Source organism: Agelaius tricolor, unplaced genomic scaffold (assembly GCF_023055355.1).
Source record: "Agelaius tricolor isolate 1412-34295 unplaced genomic scaffold, bAgeTri1.0.p SCAF_11, whole genome shotgun sequence".
NCBI lineage: Eukaryota > Metazoa > Chordata > Aves > Passeriformes > Icteridae > Agelaius > Agelaius tricolor.
The window spans coordinates 12,325,265-12,338,083 of NW_027269271.1; the positions used below are offsets into that span (position 1 = coordinate 12,325,265).

The 12,819-nt window shown below is 42.1% G+C and overlaps 1 protein-coding gene across 2 annotated transcripts; it reads left to right on the forward strand.

The window, feature by feature from the left end:
- Positions 1-6: 6 nt before the first annotated feature.
- Positions 7-12,390, forward strand: SASS6 (SAS-6 centriolar assembly protein). Of its 2 annotated transcripts, XM_071436156.1 has the most exons (17): positions 7-99; positions 1,079-1,139; positions 2,727-2,806; positions 3,997-4,101; positions 4,412-4,583; positions 5,524-5,601; positions 6,583-6,702; positions 6,791-6,982; positions 7,187-7,381; positions 7,715-7,804; positions 7,899-8,078; positions 8,700-8,781; positions 9,104-9,213; positions 10,029-10,151; positions 10,500-10,588; positions 11,036-11,127; positions 11,217-12,390. In XM_071436156.1, exons 1-17 carry the CDS (start codon positions 32-34, stop codon positions 11,303-11,305), a joined length of 1,926 nt encoding a protein of 641 aa, XP_071292257.1. In that variant the 5' UTR covers positions 7-31; the 3' UTR covers positions 11,306-12,390. The 2 variants fall into 2 exon arrangements, with proteins under 2 accessions (XP_071292257.1, XP_071292258.1); XM_071436157.1 differs by lacking the exon at positions 1,079-1,139 and having other exon boundaries at positions 11-99.
- Positions 12,391-12,819: the final 429 nt, after the last annotated feature.

A 12,819-nucleotide genomic window follows, 5' to 3' on the forward strand; every position in this document is an offset into this window, starting at 1 on the left:
CTTGAGGCCCCTCCCCGCGGGCGGGAGCAAGATGGCGGCGGAGCGGATTTTCGACCGGGCGGTGTCGGTGCGAGTGCGGGGCTGTGGCTGCGAGGAGCGGTGAGTGCGGTCTGGCTGTGCAGGAGCTTTTTTTGTGCTCCTCAGAGGGGCTGCGAGCCATAGGCGCTTTCCTCCTGCCTGCTCTCAGCGCCGCTGGGCAGCGCTCTGCGGTGCTGCGCTTCGGGGTTGCTGCGGGCACCCGCGGGGTGAGGGAGGGACCTGTCTGGGGCAGCCGGTGAGGGCCGGGCGGTCGCCGTGGGTGCCTCGCCAAGGGAGCGAAGCCGGCGGGGCGCCGGCAGTGGAGCGAGCTCGCCGTGGCTCGGCGGAAGCGCCGCTGTGCCCGGGGCTGAGGCGACCCGAGGGCCGGGGCCGTTGGCGTCTCCCGGGCCTCGGCGCTGCCCGCGGGCGCTCCCGCCTCTCCCCCGCCGTACCCGCCGCTCCGCGGCCTCCTGAGGCGCGGCTCCTCCTCAGCGCCCCGCGGCCCAGGGAACCGCGGGTTGAGCCACCTGTGCGAGGCGGTGGTGCCTGGGAAAGCCCAGATATTCCGTGTGTGAAGCGTCCCTTCAAAATAGATGAATTTCGGCACTGTGGGCCCTGTCGGGGTTAGGCAGTGTAAGAAGGCACGGAAAGACTGATGTCTGTGGTGTGCGTGGTAATATAAGTGACTTAGTACCGGATAAGAAATCACTTAAGACAAGGGAGTACTGGATAAATGATTATTAGGAGTTTGAGTAATCGTTAATAAATTTCAACAGGCTTTTACAAAAGTTCTAGTTTCTGGACAGTTTCAAAATTTCTGCCTTGCCATTTAAAGTCTGGTGGATAACAAGAAAGCAGCGAAAATCCAGCTCTGACTGAGGAGCTGCAGTGACTGAAACGCTTATATTTTAAGTGTAGTCATCGGTGGAAACTTTCTTAATGTTTCTGCCTAAATTTTTATTTTTGAGTTGTCATTGATTCCTTTAATGCGGCTATGAACACATCTTATTTGGAGAATGTTTTCTTGATTTATTACTGAGTTTCATCTTTTTGTACACAGGAGATTAAATGTTCGAGTGAATATTGAACTACTGTCAATTTCTAATCCTGTTCATAAAAAGGTTTGTAAATTAATCATATTTCTCTAATTAAATAGGTATTATCTGAATTTCATTTTATGGAAGTAGAAAAAGGAAAATCAAAGTGGAATTTTAGTGTTTGCCGTTTGACCTTAGTTTATTTTTTATACAATTTTTTGAGTAACTTAGTTGGTTTGGTATTGTGGTTTTCCACTCTTTCCCCCCATTCCCCCAGCCTTTTTTAGCCCTCTATTTTAGTTTGGCTGTTGATGGGTCTTAGCAAGTTTGCATATGTAGAGTATTTGGAGATGCTCAGGGGAACATGAGTTAGAGCTTAGGAATACCTTTAGTTCAAGGTTCTAAATTGGGAGTAAAAAAATAATCTTTCTCAGGGAAAATCACAATGAGTTCTCACTGCTGCAGACTTTGTCATCTCTTCTTTGTTATCCCCCCAGCATGATGCTAAGATTGGTTATGCTGTTGTTGGGTGGAGATTTGTTTGTATGGGAGTACAGCAGTTTTGGTCAGATTCTGCTGCTGGTGGCAGTGGTGGTGGTGCTTCCCTCTGAGCAGAAGCAGTTCAGTTAGAGGTGTGTGCTGAGCTGCAGCCTGTGTCAGGAGGAGCCTGGAAACTGGAAACGCACTGGAGTCCATCAGGGAGTGAGCAGTCTAAAGGGGAACTCCCAATGCCTAATCAGCTAATGGGATAGCAGCCCAAGCAGGCATCTTATCCCAGCCATCAATCCACCCCAGCTGGCTTGGGTAGCATTGATTTTAGCTGTCTGTGGGTGTAAATCCCTGAGTTTGTTTATGCATCTCCAGTTGAGAGTTTTGTTGGTGTTACTGGCGCCTGAATTACTGAAAGAAGTTTCAGTTCTGTGTATGTACAGTAGTGCTGTGTCACATTGCATTATGTTGGAGCAGCTGACACCTTTCTGCTTTACTTTAGTACCTCTGCTCAGGAATATCCCTGCCACAGGGGTGAGCCTTGTTCCAGGGAGCAGCTGCCTGAGCCTAATGACTGAATAACCCCATCCCTGGAATTCCAGGCTTAATGCTTATGGAGAGGGCAGGTTTTCCAAAACGCTGTGTAGGCCTCCAGTGAACAAGTGAGGGTCTGTATCAAAGCTAAGCAGCATAATCCTGCATTGCCATATGGGATTCCTGGATTCAGCTGTATCCAATCTGCAGAGCTCTGTATTCCAGAGTATAAAAGCAGCTGGTGGTTTCATAAACTTCAGAGCAGTGTGCTCTGAAAGGCTTCCCGTTATGGGAGGGATGTATTAGTAAAGCCTGACAGTGGACTGCTAGTGCTACACTTATTTCGTGAGGGGAAAAAAAGAGCAAATAGCTTTTTCTCTGAAAAATTATGGATACACACTGAATTTCAAAACCTTAGCTGCTCAAAGTTATGGCTTTGACTTGGTTTGGTTTTATGAAAGAGTTTTCCTTGTTTTCCTGCTGTAACATTTGAAGTTGTGTTAAAGGGTAATGTTTTACATGTTCTGAATCAGTTGCCACAATTCTCTTGTATTTTTGACTAAACAATGAAAGCATTCAATACTGTTTGCAATGCTGGTTTAAAATATTTATAGTATCTTAATCTTATTTAAATGTACATCTTTTCAGGACTTAGCTGTTCGATTGACTGATGATAATGATCCTTTTTTCCTTTATAACCTTGTCATATCAGAGGAAGATTTTCAAAGGTAAGTGAAATCACAGTATTTTCTTTGTGAAATATTTCTAAATGGCAAAAAAGAAAAAGGGAACGTTTTTAGCCTAGAGTGGTCCATGTTAGAGTTCAGGTTTTGGCAGTTTTCACTTGTGGAGCTTTGTCAGTGTTTTGCCAGTATTGTTCTCTGACCAGTGGGTCAAACAGCCAGGTTCAGGAGGGTGACCAGCTCGGGTTACACAGAGGAATTCTGCTGGTATCTTCTGTTTATCCCAACTGCTTCTTACAGACTACTGTGTGTGTATGTGTGTGTGAACTAGTTCAGGAAATGATTACGGGAATGGACATGGTTTTACAGACCTGTGCCTGTAACTTAGGAGCTTCTTGCATAATTGTATCGATGGGTCTCGTTTACTTGCTCAGAATTTGAGCAAATCATCAAATTTGGATTCCAGGCATGAACAGATGATCAGTACAGTTTTCTGCTTTCTTTGGGTATTTATTTGTTTTATTTTTGCTTTGTTTTGGTGTGGTTTTTTTGGTGTGGTTCTTTTTGTTTGTTAGGGGTTTTGGCAGGGGTGGCAGGGGGAGTGGCTTTGGTGTTGTTTTCAGAAAGGGAGGTGTGATCAGCGTGAGGATCAAAAGGCAAAAGCAAGGCGGTGTTTGCAGGAGTGTTTTGTTGCTCGGGGGCACAGCGTTGTGTGTGCACCGTGGGGTGTTTGTCTGGGTTTGCTGTGTCTGTGCAGAAGGGGGGGCAGAGATGGGCGAGGGGGGACTGAGGGAATGGCTGAGGCTCCCTCCTTGTCACGTGCTTGTGTCCTGTGCCTTTCCCATCCCTGCTCCACGCTGTGCTCTGAGGGTGATGCCTCCTCAAAGGAACAAGTTTGTTCACCACAGCAACTTCTGGTTTTTAATTAGTGCAGCCCCCTTGCAAGAACTCCTGTGATCAGAAGTGTCCTCTGGGGATTCTTATCCAAGAAGTGCTCCAGGATGCCCCTGCTCAAGCAGGGAGCTTGGACCAGCTGACCCACTGTGGTCTCTTCCAGCCTGAGCACTTCTGTGATTTTGTGATATGTGGACACACTTTTGGTTGAAAAAGACATGCTAGTAAACTTTAATGATCAGAACTGGTTCTTTATAATGTTGTAAACAAAATATTTTATAGGAAATAAATTACAGTTCTCTATATCATTACCATTTTTTTTTTCCTGTCTGTTCATATAGTTTGAAATCCCAGCAAGGTCTCTTGGTGGACTTCTCTGCTTTCCCACAAAAATTTATAGATCTGCTTCAGCAATGCATTCAGGAGCAGAACAAAGATATCCCAAGGTAGGTCACAAGTGTGTGCCACGTTACTCTGTGTGTACCTGGTTACTCTGTGTGTACCTGTTGAGTTCTTAAAACACCTCGCAGTCACTCAGACTGAGAAGAGGCAGTAGAAAAGGGCAATCTGACCTGAATGTGTTGGTGGATGTGGCAAAACCTTAGTCTTTGGAGGAGAATTCTTTCTTGAGCAAAAACTGGACAGCCTTTTACTGCACATATCAAATATATTTTATTGGGAAATAGATTAGGATCTACAGGTAGTTTCAAGGAAAAAAAAAATGCTAAACATTTGATTCTCTTGGTTTTTCCCCAGGTTTTTGCTGCAGTTAGTTTCTTCAGCACCTGCTCTAGATCACACACCTGTCTCTTTAAATGTAGTGGAGACCAACCCTTTCAAACACCTTACCCATCTCTCTCTAAAATTCCTGCCAGGAACTGATGCAGAGATAAAGAAGTTTTTAGCCAACTGTTTGAAATGCCTTAAGGTAAAATGAAAGTTTATTGTAACTGTAACTAAGCCTCAATGCTGTATGTACTTAAGCATTTTTTTCATTCTGAGTCATTCAGAAGTATGTACCAAGCTGTATGCTCTGGTTTCTTTTTCCTTTTAGCCCAAATATGTAATTGCATGCAGCTACTTGGGTGCATGCTGTAAAATCTGAATTGTGTCACTGCCATCCCCCTGCAGTGAGAATGCATTTCCAGGCAGGCAGTGCCATTTGAAGCAGCAGGAGGGAGGTGTTCTCCACACAGTGCAGGTGCTGTGCAGCTGCTGAGTGCCCTGGCTGCTGCACTGCCCTGCTCACAGCCTGTGCTGCTGGTGGCCAGAGCAGCTGCAGCACCTACTGGAACCTTCAGTCTGTTCTGCACTGGGCTGGAGGAGAGCACGGGCTGCTGGTAGTTGTGAGGCTTGGTGGGCTTCAAAGGACTAACAGCTATAAAAGCCAATTAAAATTGGAATGTTGATGCAGTTTGGTAGCATGCTAGGTTTGATTTTGTGAGAAACTAAAGGTCTCATAGTTTGACTGTCTGTTTCAGTTTCATAGCCTGGGATTTGTCTCTCCTGTTGTGCTGTCATGTTTCCAGACACCTAATAAGCCAATTTAATAACATAGATTTACAGTATTTCGGTTGATCTCTTGTTTAAGTAACTCCTTTGTAAGCATATCTTGTAAATAAGATAATATTTCCTGGTAGAAATTTGGTAAGAATTTAATTTGGGGTTTTTACATTGTGGGCTAATACCTTTTCTTTTGAATTTACTAATGATATCTTATTCAGTATGACACTTCATTAACAAGGTACTCTTTTCACAAATACAGTGAGTATCTGGGTGCTTAGGCAGGCTGTGCTGATTGAATGGGAGCTAAATGCTACTTCTGCTTTGGGAGCTAAGGATTTGACTTGATGTCAATTTGTACATAGGAGGATAAAATGATGTTGGAAGAAAAGCTTAAGAGAACTGAAGAGGATCTTACCAGGCAACTGAGCTACACTCAACAGGTAACATAAATTTTTAACTTTTGTGTGTTGCAGCTTTTTTGATTTATGGAAAATGTCCCTTTTTGTAGGCTGGTTGCTTAGCCACTACCTAGCCAAGATAATTGACTTGAGACTGACTGAAGAGAATAGTCTACTCTAGCTTTTCTGCAGAGTGAGTAAAGCCAGGAGCTGAAGAATTAAATTGAGCTCTTGCAGTGTTCTAGCAGAATTTTACTTTATTTTGTGCAGAGGTCTGTGTGTGCACACACAAATTGAATACTAAATATATGGCCATGTGAAGATAAATGATAAATATATTTCATATATTCCATGAATCATTGGAAATTGTTTTATTTGGAAAGTTATGAAACTGCAGTAAATAAGTTGGAAGTCTTGGACTTTAATTACTCCATTTTGGTTTTTGCAGTCAGCATAGTAATTCTGTATTTCAAGAGAATGATTTGGGTCAGATTCTGCACTTATCAAGGTGACTTTTTGGACCACAATGAAACAGAACAATTCCATTAAAACTGTTAAGAATTATTTTTGGAATGGAATATTTGTTTGCCTCATGTCTGCAGCTTCAGTTTGTGTTACTGGAATGTATTTGCTAAATTGGAATGCAGATTTACAAATAAAAAAAGGAAAAGATGCCACTGAAGAACTTATTTTTTTTTCCCCCTGTTTTTACCCCTGACTGCTCTGTGTTACAAGGGTAGAGAGCATCAGCAGGCTGTTTTTTCACTCCTGAATAGTGGCTGGAAAAAAATGCAATTGGAAATTAAGATTATTTTATCCACAGCATTAGAACAGTGCTCTTCAGCTTCTCAGTGCCTTACTTTTCCTGGTTACAAAATTAACATATTTCAGCATCTGGTGCTGAAATTTAGACTTTTTTTTTTTTAATAATTCCATGTCCTATTAGTAAGTAACAGTAAAGAGTCAGTATTGGCTGAAATGCTTACATTTTTAAACTTTATGTGCTTTGTCAAACTTAAACAGAGCTTGTCAGAGAAGAGCCGGGAACTTGACAAACTGAAAAATGAATGGACATCCTACACTACAGCTCTGAGCAACAAACACTCCCAGGAGCTGACAAGTGAGAAGGAAAGAGCTCTCCAGGTACAATGGTTGGAAGGAATGAACAAGATTCTTGTGTGGGAATAGTCAGAGTCATCGAACAACTGCTTCTTTTCTTTGCTTCTCACAGGCACAAACTCAGTACCAGCAGCAGCATGAACAACAGAAAAAGGAATTGGAAAATTTGCATCAGAAAAGTGTTCAGCAGTTGCAGAACAGGCTCTCAGAACTCGAGGTCATCAATAAAGACCTAACAGAGAGGAGATACAAAGGAGACTCCACAGTCAGAGAACTGAAAGCAAAGCTTTCTGGATTAGAAGATGTATGGCTTCCCAATATCCAAAATTAAACTTACTGCTGCTAGAGCATTAACAGTGCCTGCCTGGCACGTCATAGGAAATACAGCATATTAAGCTCATTTATTTCCTCTTTATTCCTTATTATGCTTACTATTTCAATATGTCTGTTTAAATGACTGTTACAGGTTTTCTTGAAGAATAAAATTCACTTCCTTCCCAACATTTAGGAATGTCAAAGAGCAAAGCAGGAGGTGCTGTCCCTGCGCCGGGAGAACACAACTCTGGATGCTGAGTGTCATGAAAAAGAGAAACTCATTAATCAGCTGCAGACACGAGTTGCTGTCTTGGAACAAGAGATCAAAGACAAAGATCAGCTTGTCACCAGAACAAAAGAAGTCTTAGATGCGACACAGGAGCAAAAGGTTTCTTCATTAATTTTTTTTAACCTTCCTAATTGTGCTTTCCATAGAATAGCTGCTGACCAGTTTTTATGAATGCAGCCTGTCAGCTTTCAAATGTAGTTCAGATTCTAAATTATGGCATCAAAAGTATACTGGGTTCAGATTTAATCCTGTGGTACTAGAGTAATAGTTTATGGGATTTTGGGTAATCCAGATCCTATAAAATTTGACTGAAAAGCACTGGCTGGTTCCTTGTAAGGACAGTACTCAAAGAATTATGAACAATTAAATCTACTTGAAATCATAACCAATGTGGATCACAGCCTTATTATATTTTGTAACATTCTTTTCAAGGTGATACTGGAAGAGAGTACAGAGGAAAAACAAAGGCATATTGAAAAACTCGAGACAACAATTAAATCACTGTCAGCTGAGCTCCTTAAGGTTTGTTTGAACATGGCACTTCCCTTGTGCAACATCTCCCTTATTCTTAGGTGTTTATTTTTGTAATACATGACTTGGGTTTTTTTTTTAATAGGCTAATGAAATTATCAAGAAATTACAAGGAGATTTGAAAACTCTGATGAGTAAATTAAAATTGAAAAATACAGTAACAATTCAGCAGGAAAAACTATTGGCAGAAAAAGAAGAGAAACTTCAGAAAGAGCAGAGGGAATCACAGGAGATGGGACAATCCCTTCGCATGAAAGAGCAGGAGGTACTGCTGGGTTAACCTTGTGAGCTGGAAATGCTATTGTATGGACTTTGTGGGGTTTGACTTAGTTACAGAAATAAGATCTTAAATCTTTCCATGCAATAGAATGTACTCTTTGCTTATTAATATATTTATTTAAATGTGTCAGCAACTTTCAGAATTTTTAATGTTAACCTGATTTGTAAAAGCCATCCATTTATATGGAAGGCAACCAGAAGGGTTTGACAAGAACAAAGCAATGTAATGGATGAGTCAGTACCCTTTAGAAGGCACATTCATGGGTAAGTTGGTGAAGGGAATAAGAACAAGGACAGAGTGAACCTTTTTCTTCCATTAAACAGGACATTCCCCTGTTTAGAGTCCTTGCACTATTTACTCATAGAAAAATAAAGGTCAGAAAGGATTCTGGCTGCCACCTTGTCAAAATCCTAGCTGAAAGTAGGGCTTCCTTTAAAAGAATTACCATCTTGCTTTTGTGACATGGTACAAAAGCAACAAACTGAGTTCAAACTTCTTTAATTTTAGAATAACTTCATAAATGCTTTTTTTGTTGTTGTTTGTAGCTAGTAGTATAACACTAGTACTATAACACTCCTGATAGTGTTACAATTATGGGAATTACAGGTTTGCAAGCTACAAGAGCAGCTAGAAAGTACAATACAAAAACTTGAAGAAAGTAAGCAGTTGCTGAAAACCAATGAAAATGGTAGGTTTGTAAAGCTTGATTTCTCCCTCTGTAAAAATAACCTAGTGATCTCACTGGTACTGAAATTGATAGGAGCAGTTTTTGGGGTTTTTGTTAAGAGCTGCAGGTAGGGATTCCTTTGGGGCTGGTGCCTGGGGCTGTGGGGTGCGTGCTCTGAGGCCTGGAGGGGAGAGGGACCTTCAACAAATGGCTTTGCTTGGTACTAGGGAGGAAAAACACCCAGGGAGCTGTCACTGTTTGTTTGTGAGGAAGGCCTAGTGGCCATTTCAAGCAGCTTGTAAGAGGCAGCAAATGGACTTGAGCTTTTTCTCCCTCTTTGCAGTTATCACATGGCTGAACAGACAGCTGAGTGAAGTTCAGATGGCAAAGAAGCTGGACAGCCCTGCCAGTGCCCATGCTGGTGGGAGGGCTGCTGTTTCACCTCTCAGCATGGTAAGGCAGAGCTGTAAATAACAGGCTGGTGAGGTGGGCATCAGTTGCTAAAATGCAGGGCCTTCAAAGAGGAAAAAGAAAGTGCTTTCATCTTCTGGCCTTAGAGTTTTGGGTGGGTGAGGTTTGGCTCTGTGTATTTGTTTTTTGATAATATAAAACTCTGTTGGGTGCTTCTTGATGCCCTGGGCCTTGTAGGTGAGAATCTTATAAGCTCTTGTTTACATAAAATACACAAGGCAATAACAGAATTAGTTTGGAAAGGATGAAGTGCAGAGTGAAGGCAAAAAAAAGAAGGCTTTTTTGTGTTGAGAGGTTAACTTACTAATTCTCTTTGTAAAGGTTAAAACCCAAAGAGTACTAATTCAATACTCTTAACTAATGATTTTTAGAAACAGCACAGTCAGGGGCTAAGGAATGCAGCCTGCAGTCATTGTTGAATAGAGTGACTTGCTGCTTCTCACCCTGTGTTGTACTCTGCTCTGCTGTCACAGTGACAACAGGAATTGATGAGCTGCTTGTTCATACAGAGGGGACTCTGGATTTGTAGCTGGATACATTCATTGCTTTAATCAATGACAGGGTGTGTAGCTTTTTACTAGCTGAGAGTGCTCATCTCATCTCATGTAACTTTTTTAAAGTTATGTTTTCCTTAACTGTGTGAATCTTGGAAAAATGATGTTTTCTTCCCATAAGGAAGACTCACATAAATGTTGGCTTTGTAATGGCAGTTAGTTGTCAATTTTGGAATTTTTAATCTCTAGTTACTTGTAAAATTATGTTTCTCATTTATGGATGAGTTTCTATTTGTTTTACAGCCTGACCGACCATCCTTTCATAGCTCAGGACTCAGTCATCCCATTTCGCCTCTCTATGCCTTCCAGAACTTTCTGGAACCGATACACAGCAAAAATGGAAATTCCCAATGTCCAGTATCAAAGGCAGGCACTTTGACTTTTTTGTTTGCTTAAGAATGTATAAAATTGTATTTATTTATTTATTTAATATAAAATTTTATTTCAATTGTATAAAATATCAAAGCACAACATCTTGACTATTTCTCAAAGTGCTATTTACTGTATTTACTCTTAGGCTCTCTGCCTTGAGCATTATGCCTGTTATTCATAGCTAATGCTTGTCTTCAGGCTGTTTCTCACAGGCTTTGCTGCACAGCAGGGCCAGTGAGGTATAGAAACAGGAATCTCTGGGAATTTGGCTCTGTGCATGCCCTTGGGGGAGGGAACTCAGATCTGGAGTAAGTCTTAACCTGCAGCTCTTGGTCTCTGCAGGTTCAGTTGAACTCACAGCTTTTGAAAGCCACTCGGTGTTCGGATGCTCACACAGTGCCTGCAGCTGGCCATGCAGCAAACAAGGAGAAGTGAGTGTCAGCTACTGCTCTTCAGGATTTTTGTTATTTCAGTTTATAAAGCCCTTTGTCAGCTTCGTGTGTTTGGAGCTTACTAAAGGTTCTGGCCTGGTTCTGTGATCTGCCTTTCTTCATTACCATGCTCACCAGTTTTGTGTTGGTTTTATGAAACCAAAGGAAGAGCTGTGCTTGCAGGAGTGGGCCCCAAGGAGCAGCAGTTCAGTGTTGCTCCTGCTGACAGATCTAAGCCATCAGGTGCTGGGTCACTGAAAAAAATTAGTTCTAGGCTGTTCTCAAGCTACTCAGTGATGGTTTAACTTTGCATAGTAAAGGTCATGAAACACAGTAGTTGCACTTCTAGTGGAGGTTTTCCTGACCAAGTCTGCAGCTGCCCATGTTATAATGCACTGATGACAAACTGCATTTGCTTTAAATTTTACTTTGCCTTTCTATTTCTAGTGGTGATCAGCTGGGGCTGGAATCAAAGTATTTCAAGAAAAAAGATGACAGCATTCCTTTACGAGGGCTTAGTCAAAACACACTTAACTCGGGTAAGTAGAAAACAGAAGGTGTTGCTTGAAATGTACCTGAAGGGCAGTGAGAGCCATGGTTCACTGCAGTGTCCTGTGCTGTTCTGCAGAGTACCTGAGGCCCTACTTGCCAGCCAAAGCACAGCCATCGCCAAAAACTGCTGCGACACCTGCCTCAGCCTATTTTCCTGGATCATAGACAGGGTTCTTACAGTAAGAGCCTTCTTTTAACCATTGGGGGATTTTTAAATGTCCTGCAATAGTGTGTTAGTAAAGTATCAGTGTGAACTGACATAATTTTATGAGCCAGTTTTCTTTGAGGAAGGGATCTTGACCAACTTGGCTGATGCTTCAGGGTGCTTGAGCCTGAGGAGAAGAAGATAAAGCCTTAAGGAGCCTTAGTGGGAACAACCCTGACATCACCAGCCTGTGCAGAATTTTTGTAGTATATTGTTGACCCTGTAAATCCTAAAAACTCACCAAAGTTCTCTTTTTTATAAAAAACAGGTGAAATGTACATTCCCTGAGTGAGAACAATTACCTGAATTTCTATTTCTTGACTCCTTTCAGAGAATGGAGCACAGGAGAACTGTGCTATGCTGTCCATTTCAGTTAATGGTCAAGCTCATATGGGGGGGCATGACTGCCTCACTAATCTTCCCTTACAGTTTAGTTTTAAAAACTTGCTTAATTTTGGAACCAGCTTATTTGAATTGCATACAGACTTACAAATAGTCTCATACTAAAAATGCTAAATTATTTCACTGAAGGTAGAAAATTAAAAATTCTCTGTCTTGGTTCCCCTAACTTTTCTGTTAATCTCTCAGTATTACATTCCACAGGCCATCATGCATAAAACATTAAAAGGTGAAGTAGCTGATCAACATCTTAAAGTTACTTAATTTTTATAAATCATACTTTACAACTTGTAAGACTATACAGAAATTTTAGATACTCTTACATCTCTGTAGCTTGTTCTACAAGCTGTCTGGGTTCAAATGCTGGGATAACCCTTGGGACTTGGTGTCCCCTGCAGAACAAGCATGTGTGGACTTGTGCCAGGCACAGTACCCTTACAATGACCATTCCTTACTTTTGGTAAAGATACTTCATTCCTTTTACCTTGGTTAACTCAGGTGCACCCAGAGGATTGTACATTTCGGTGGTTTGTTTTGCTGTGTGAAATGTGTACATTTGTTTATAAATTAGCACCATGTTAATGTATTGTGTCTGGTTTTGTCATGTGTACATTTTAATGAAAATATTAAATGGTTTTTATCAAAAGCTCTGATTAGTAACTCTTTCAGGAGTAGTACTAACCAACATCTCCAGAGTACTGGAACTCCCAGCTGAGGTAAGCACCAGAACAGCTGTGTTTTGTTTACCTTTTCCTGCAGTTTTCCATGTGCTCATTGCTCCCCAGGCCCAGCCCTGCAGAGCTCCTCTCTCCTGCAGTCCTCAGGTGCCTGAGCCTGTGTCCATCCTGCCGTGCACAGGAGCTGCTGGCACAGGAGAGTGGCAGCCCCTCCAGGCCATGCAATCCAAAGGGAGCCCTGGCTCTGAGTCACTGACTGGTGCCTTGGCTCTGTGGTGGTCCTGTTCCACTGGGTCCCCAGGAAACAAGGAGCAGCTGCAAGCAGCTGTGCTGTTATTCAGCAGGGACCCTTCTACTGTGCTCAGGGCTGCTTTAGCTAATACATAAAGCTCCAGGCT

What these genes read in the sequence shown, in the direction of transcription:
- SASS6 (XM_071436156.1), top strand. Translation starts at nt 32, where the DNA reads ATGGCGGCGGAGCGGATTTTCGACCGGGCGGTGTCGGTGCGAGTGCGG. An exon ending in TCAGAGGAAGATTTTCAAAG is followed by an intron (nt 2,807 to 3,996) that starts GTAAGTGAAATC and finishes CTGTTCATATAG; the next exon opens with TTTGAAATCCCAGCAAGGTC. An exon ending in AACTGAGCTACACTCAACAG is followed by an intron (nt 5,602 to 6,582) that starts GTAACATAAATT and finishes AAACTTAAACAG; the next exon opens with AGCTTGTCAGAGAAGAGCCG.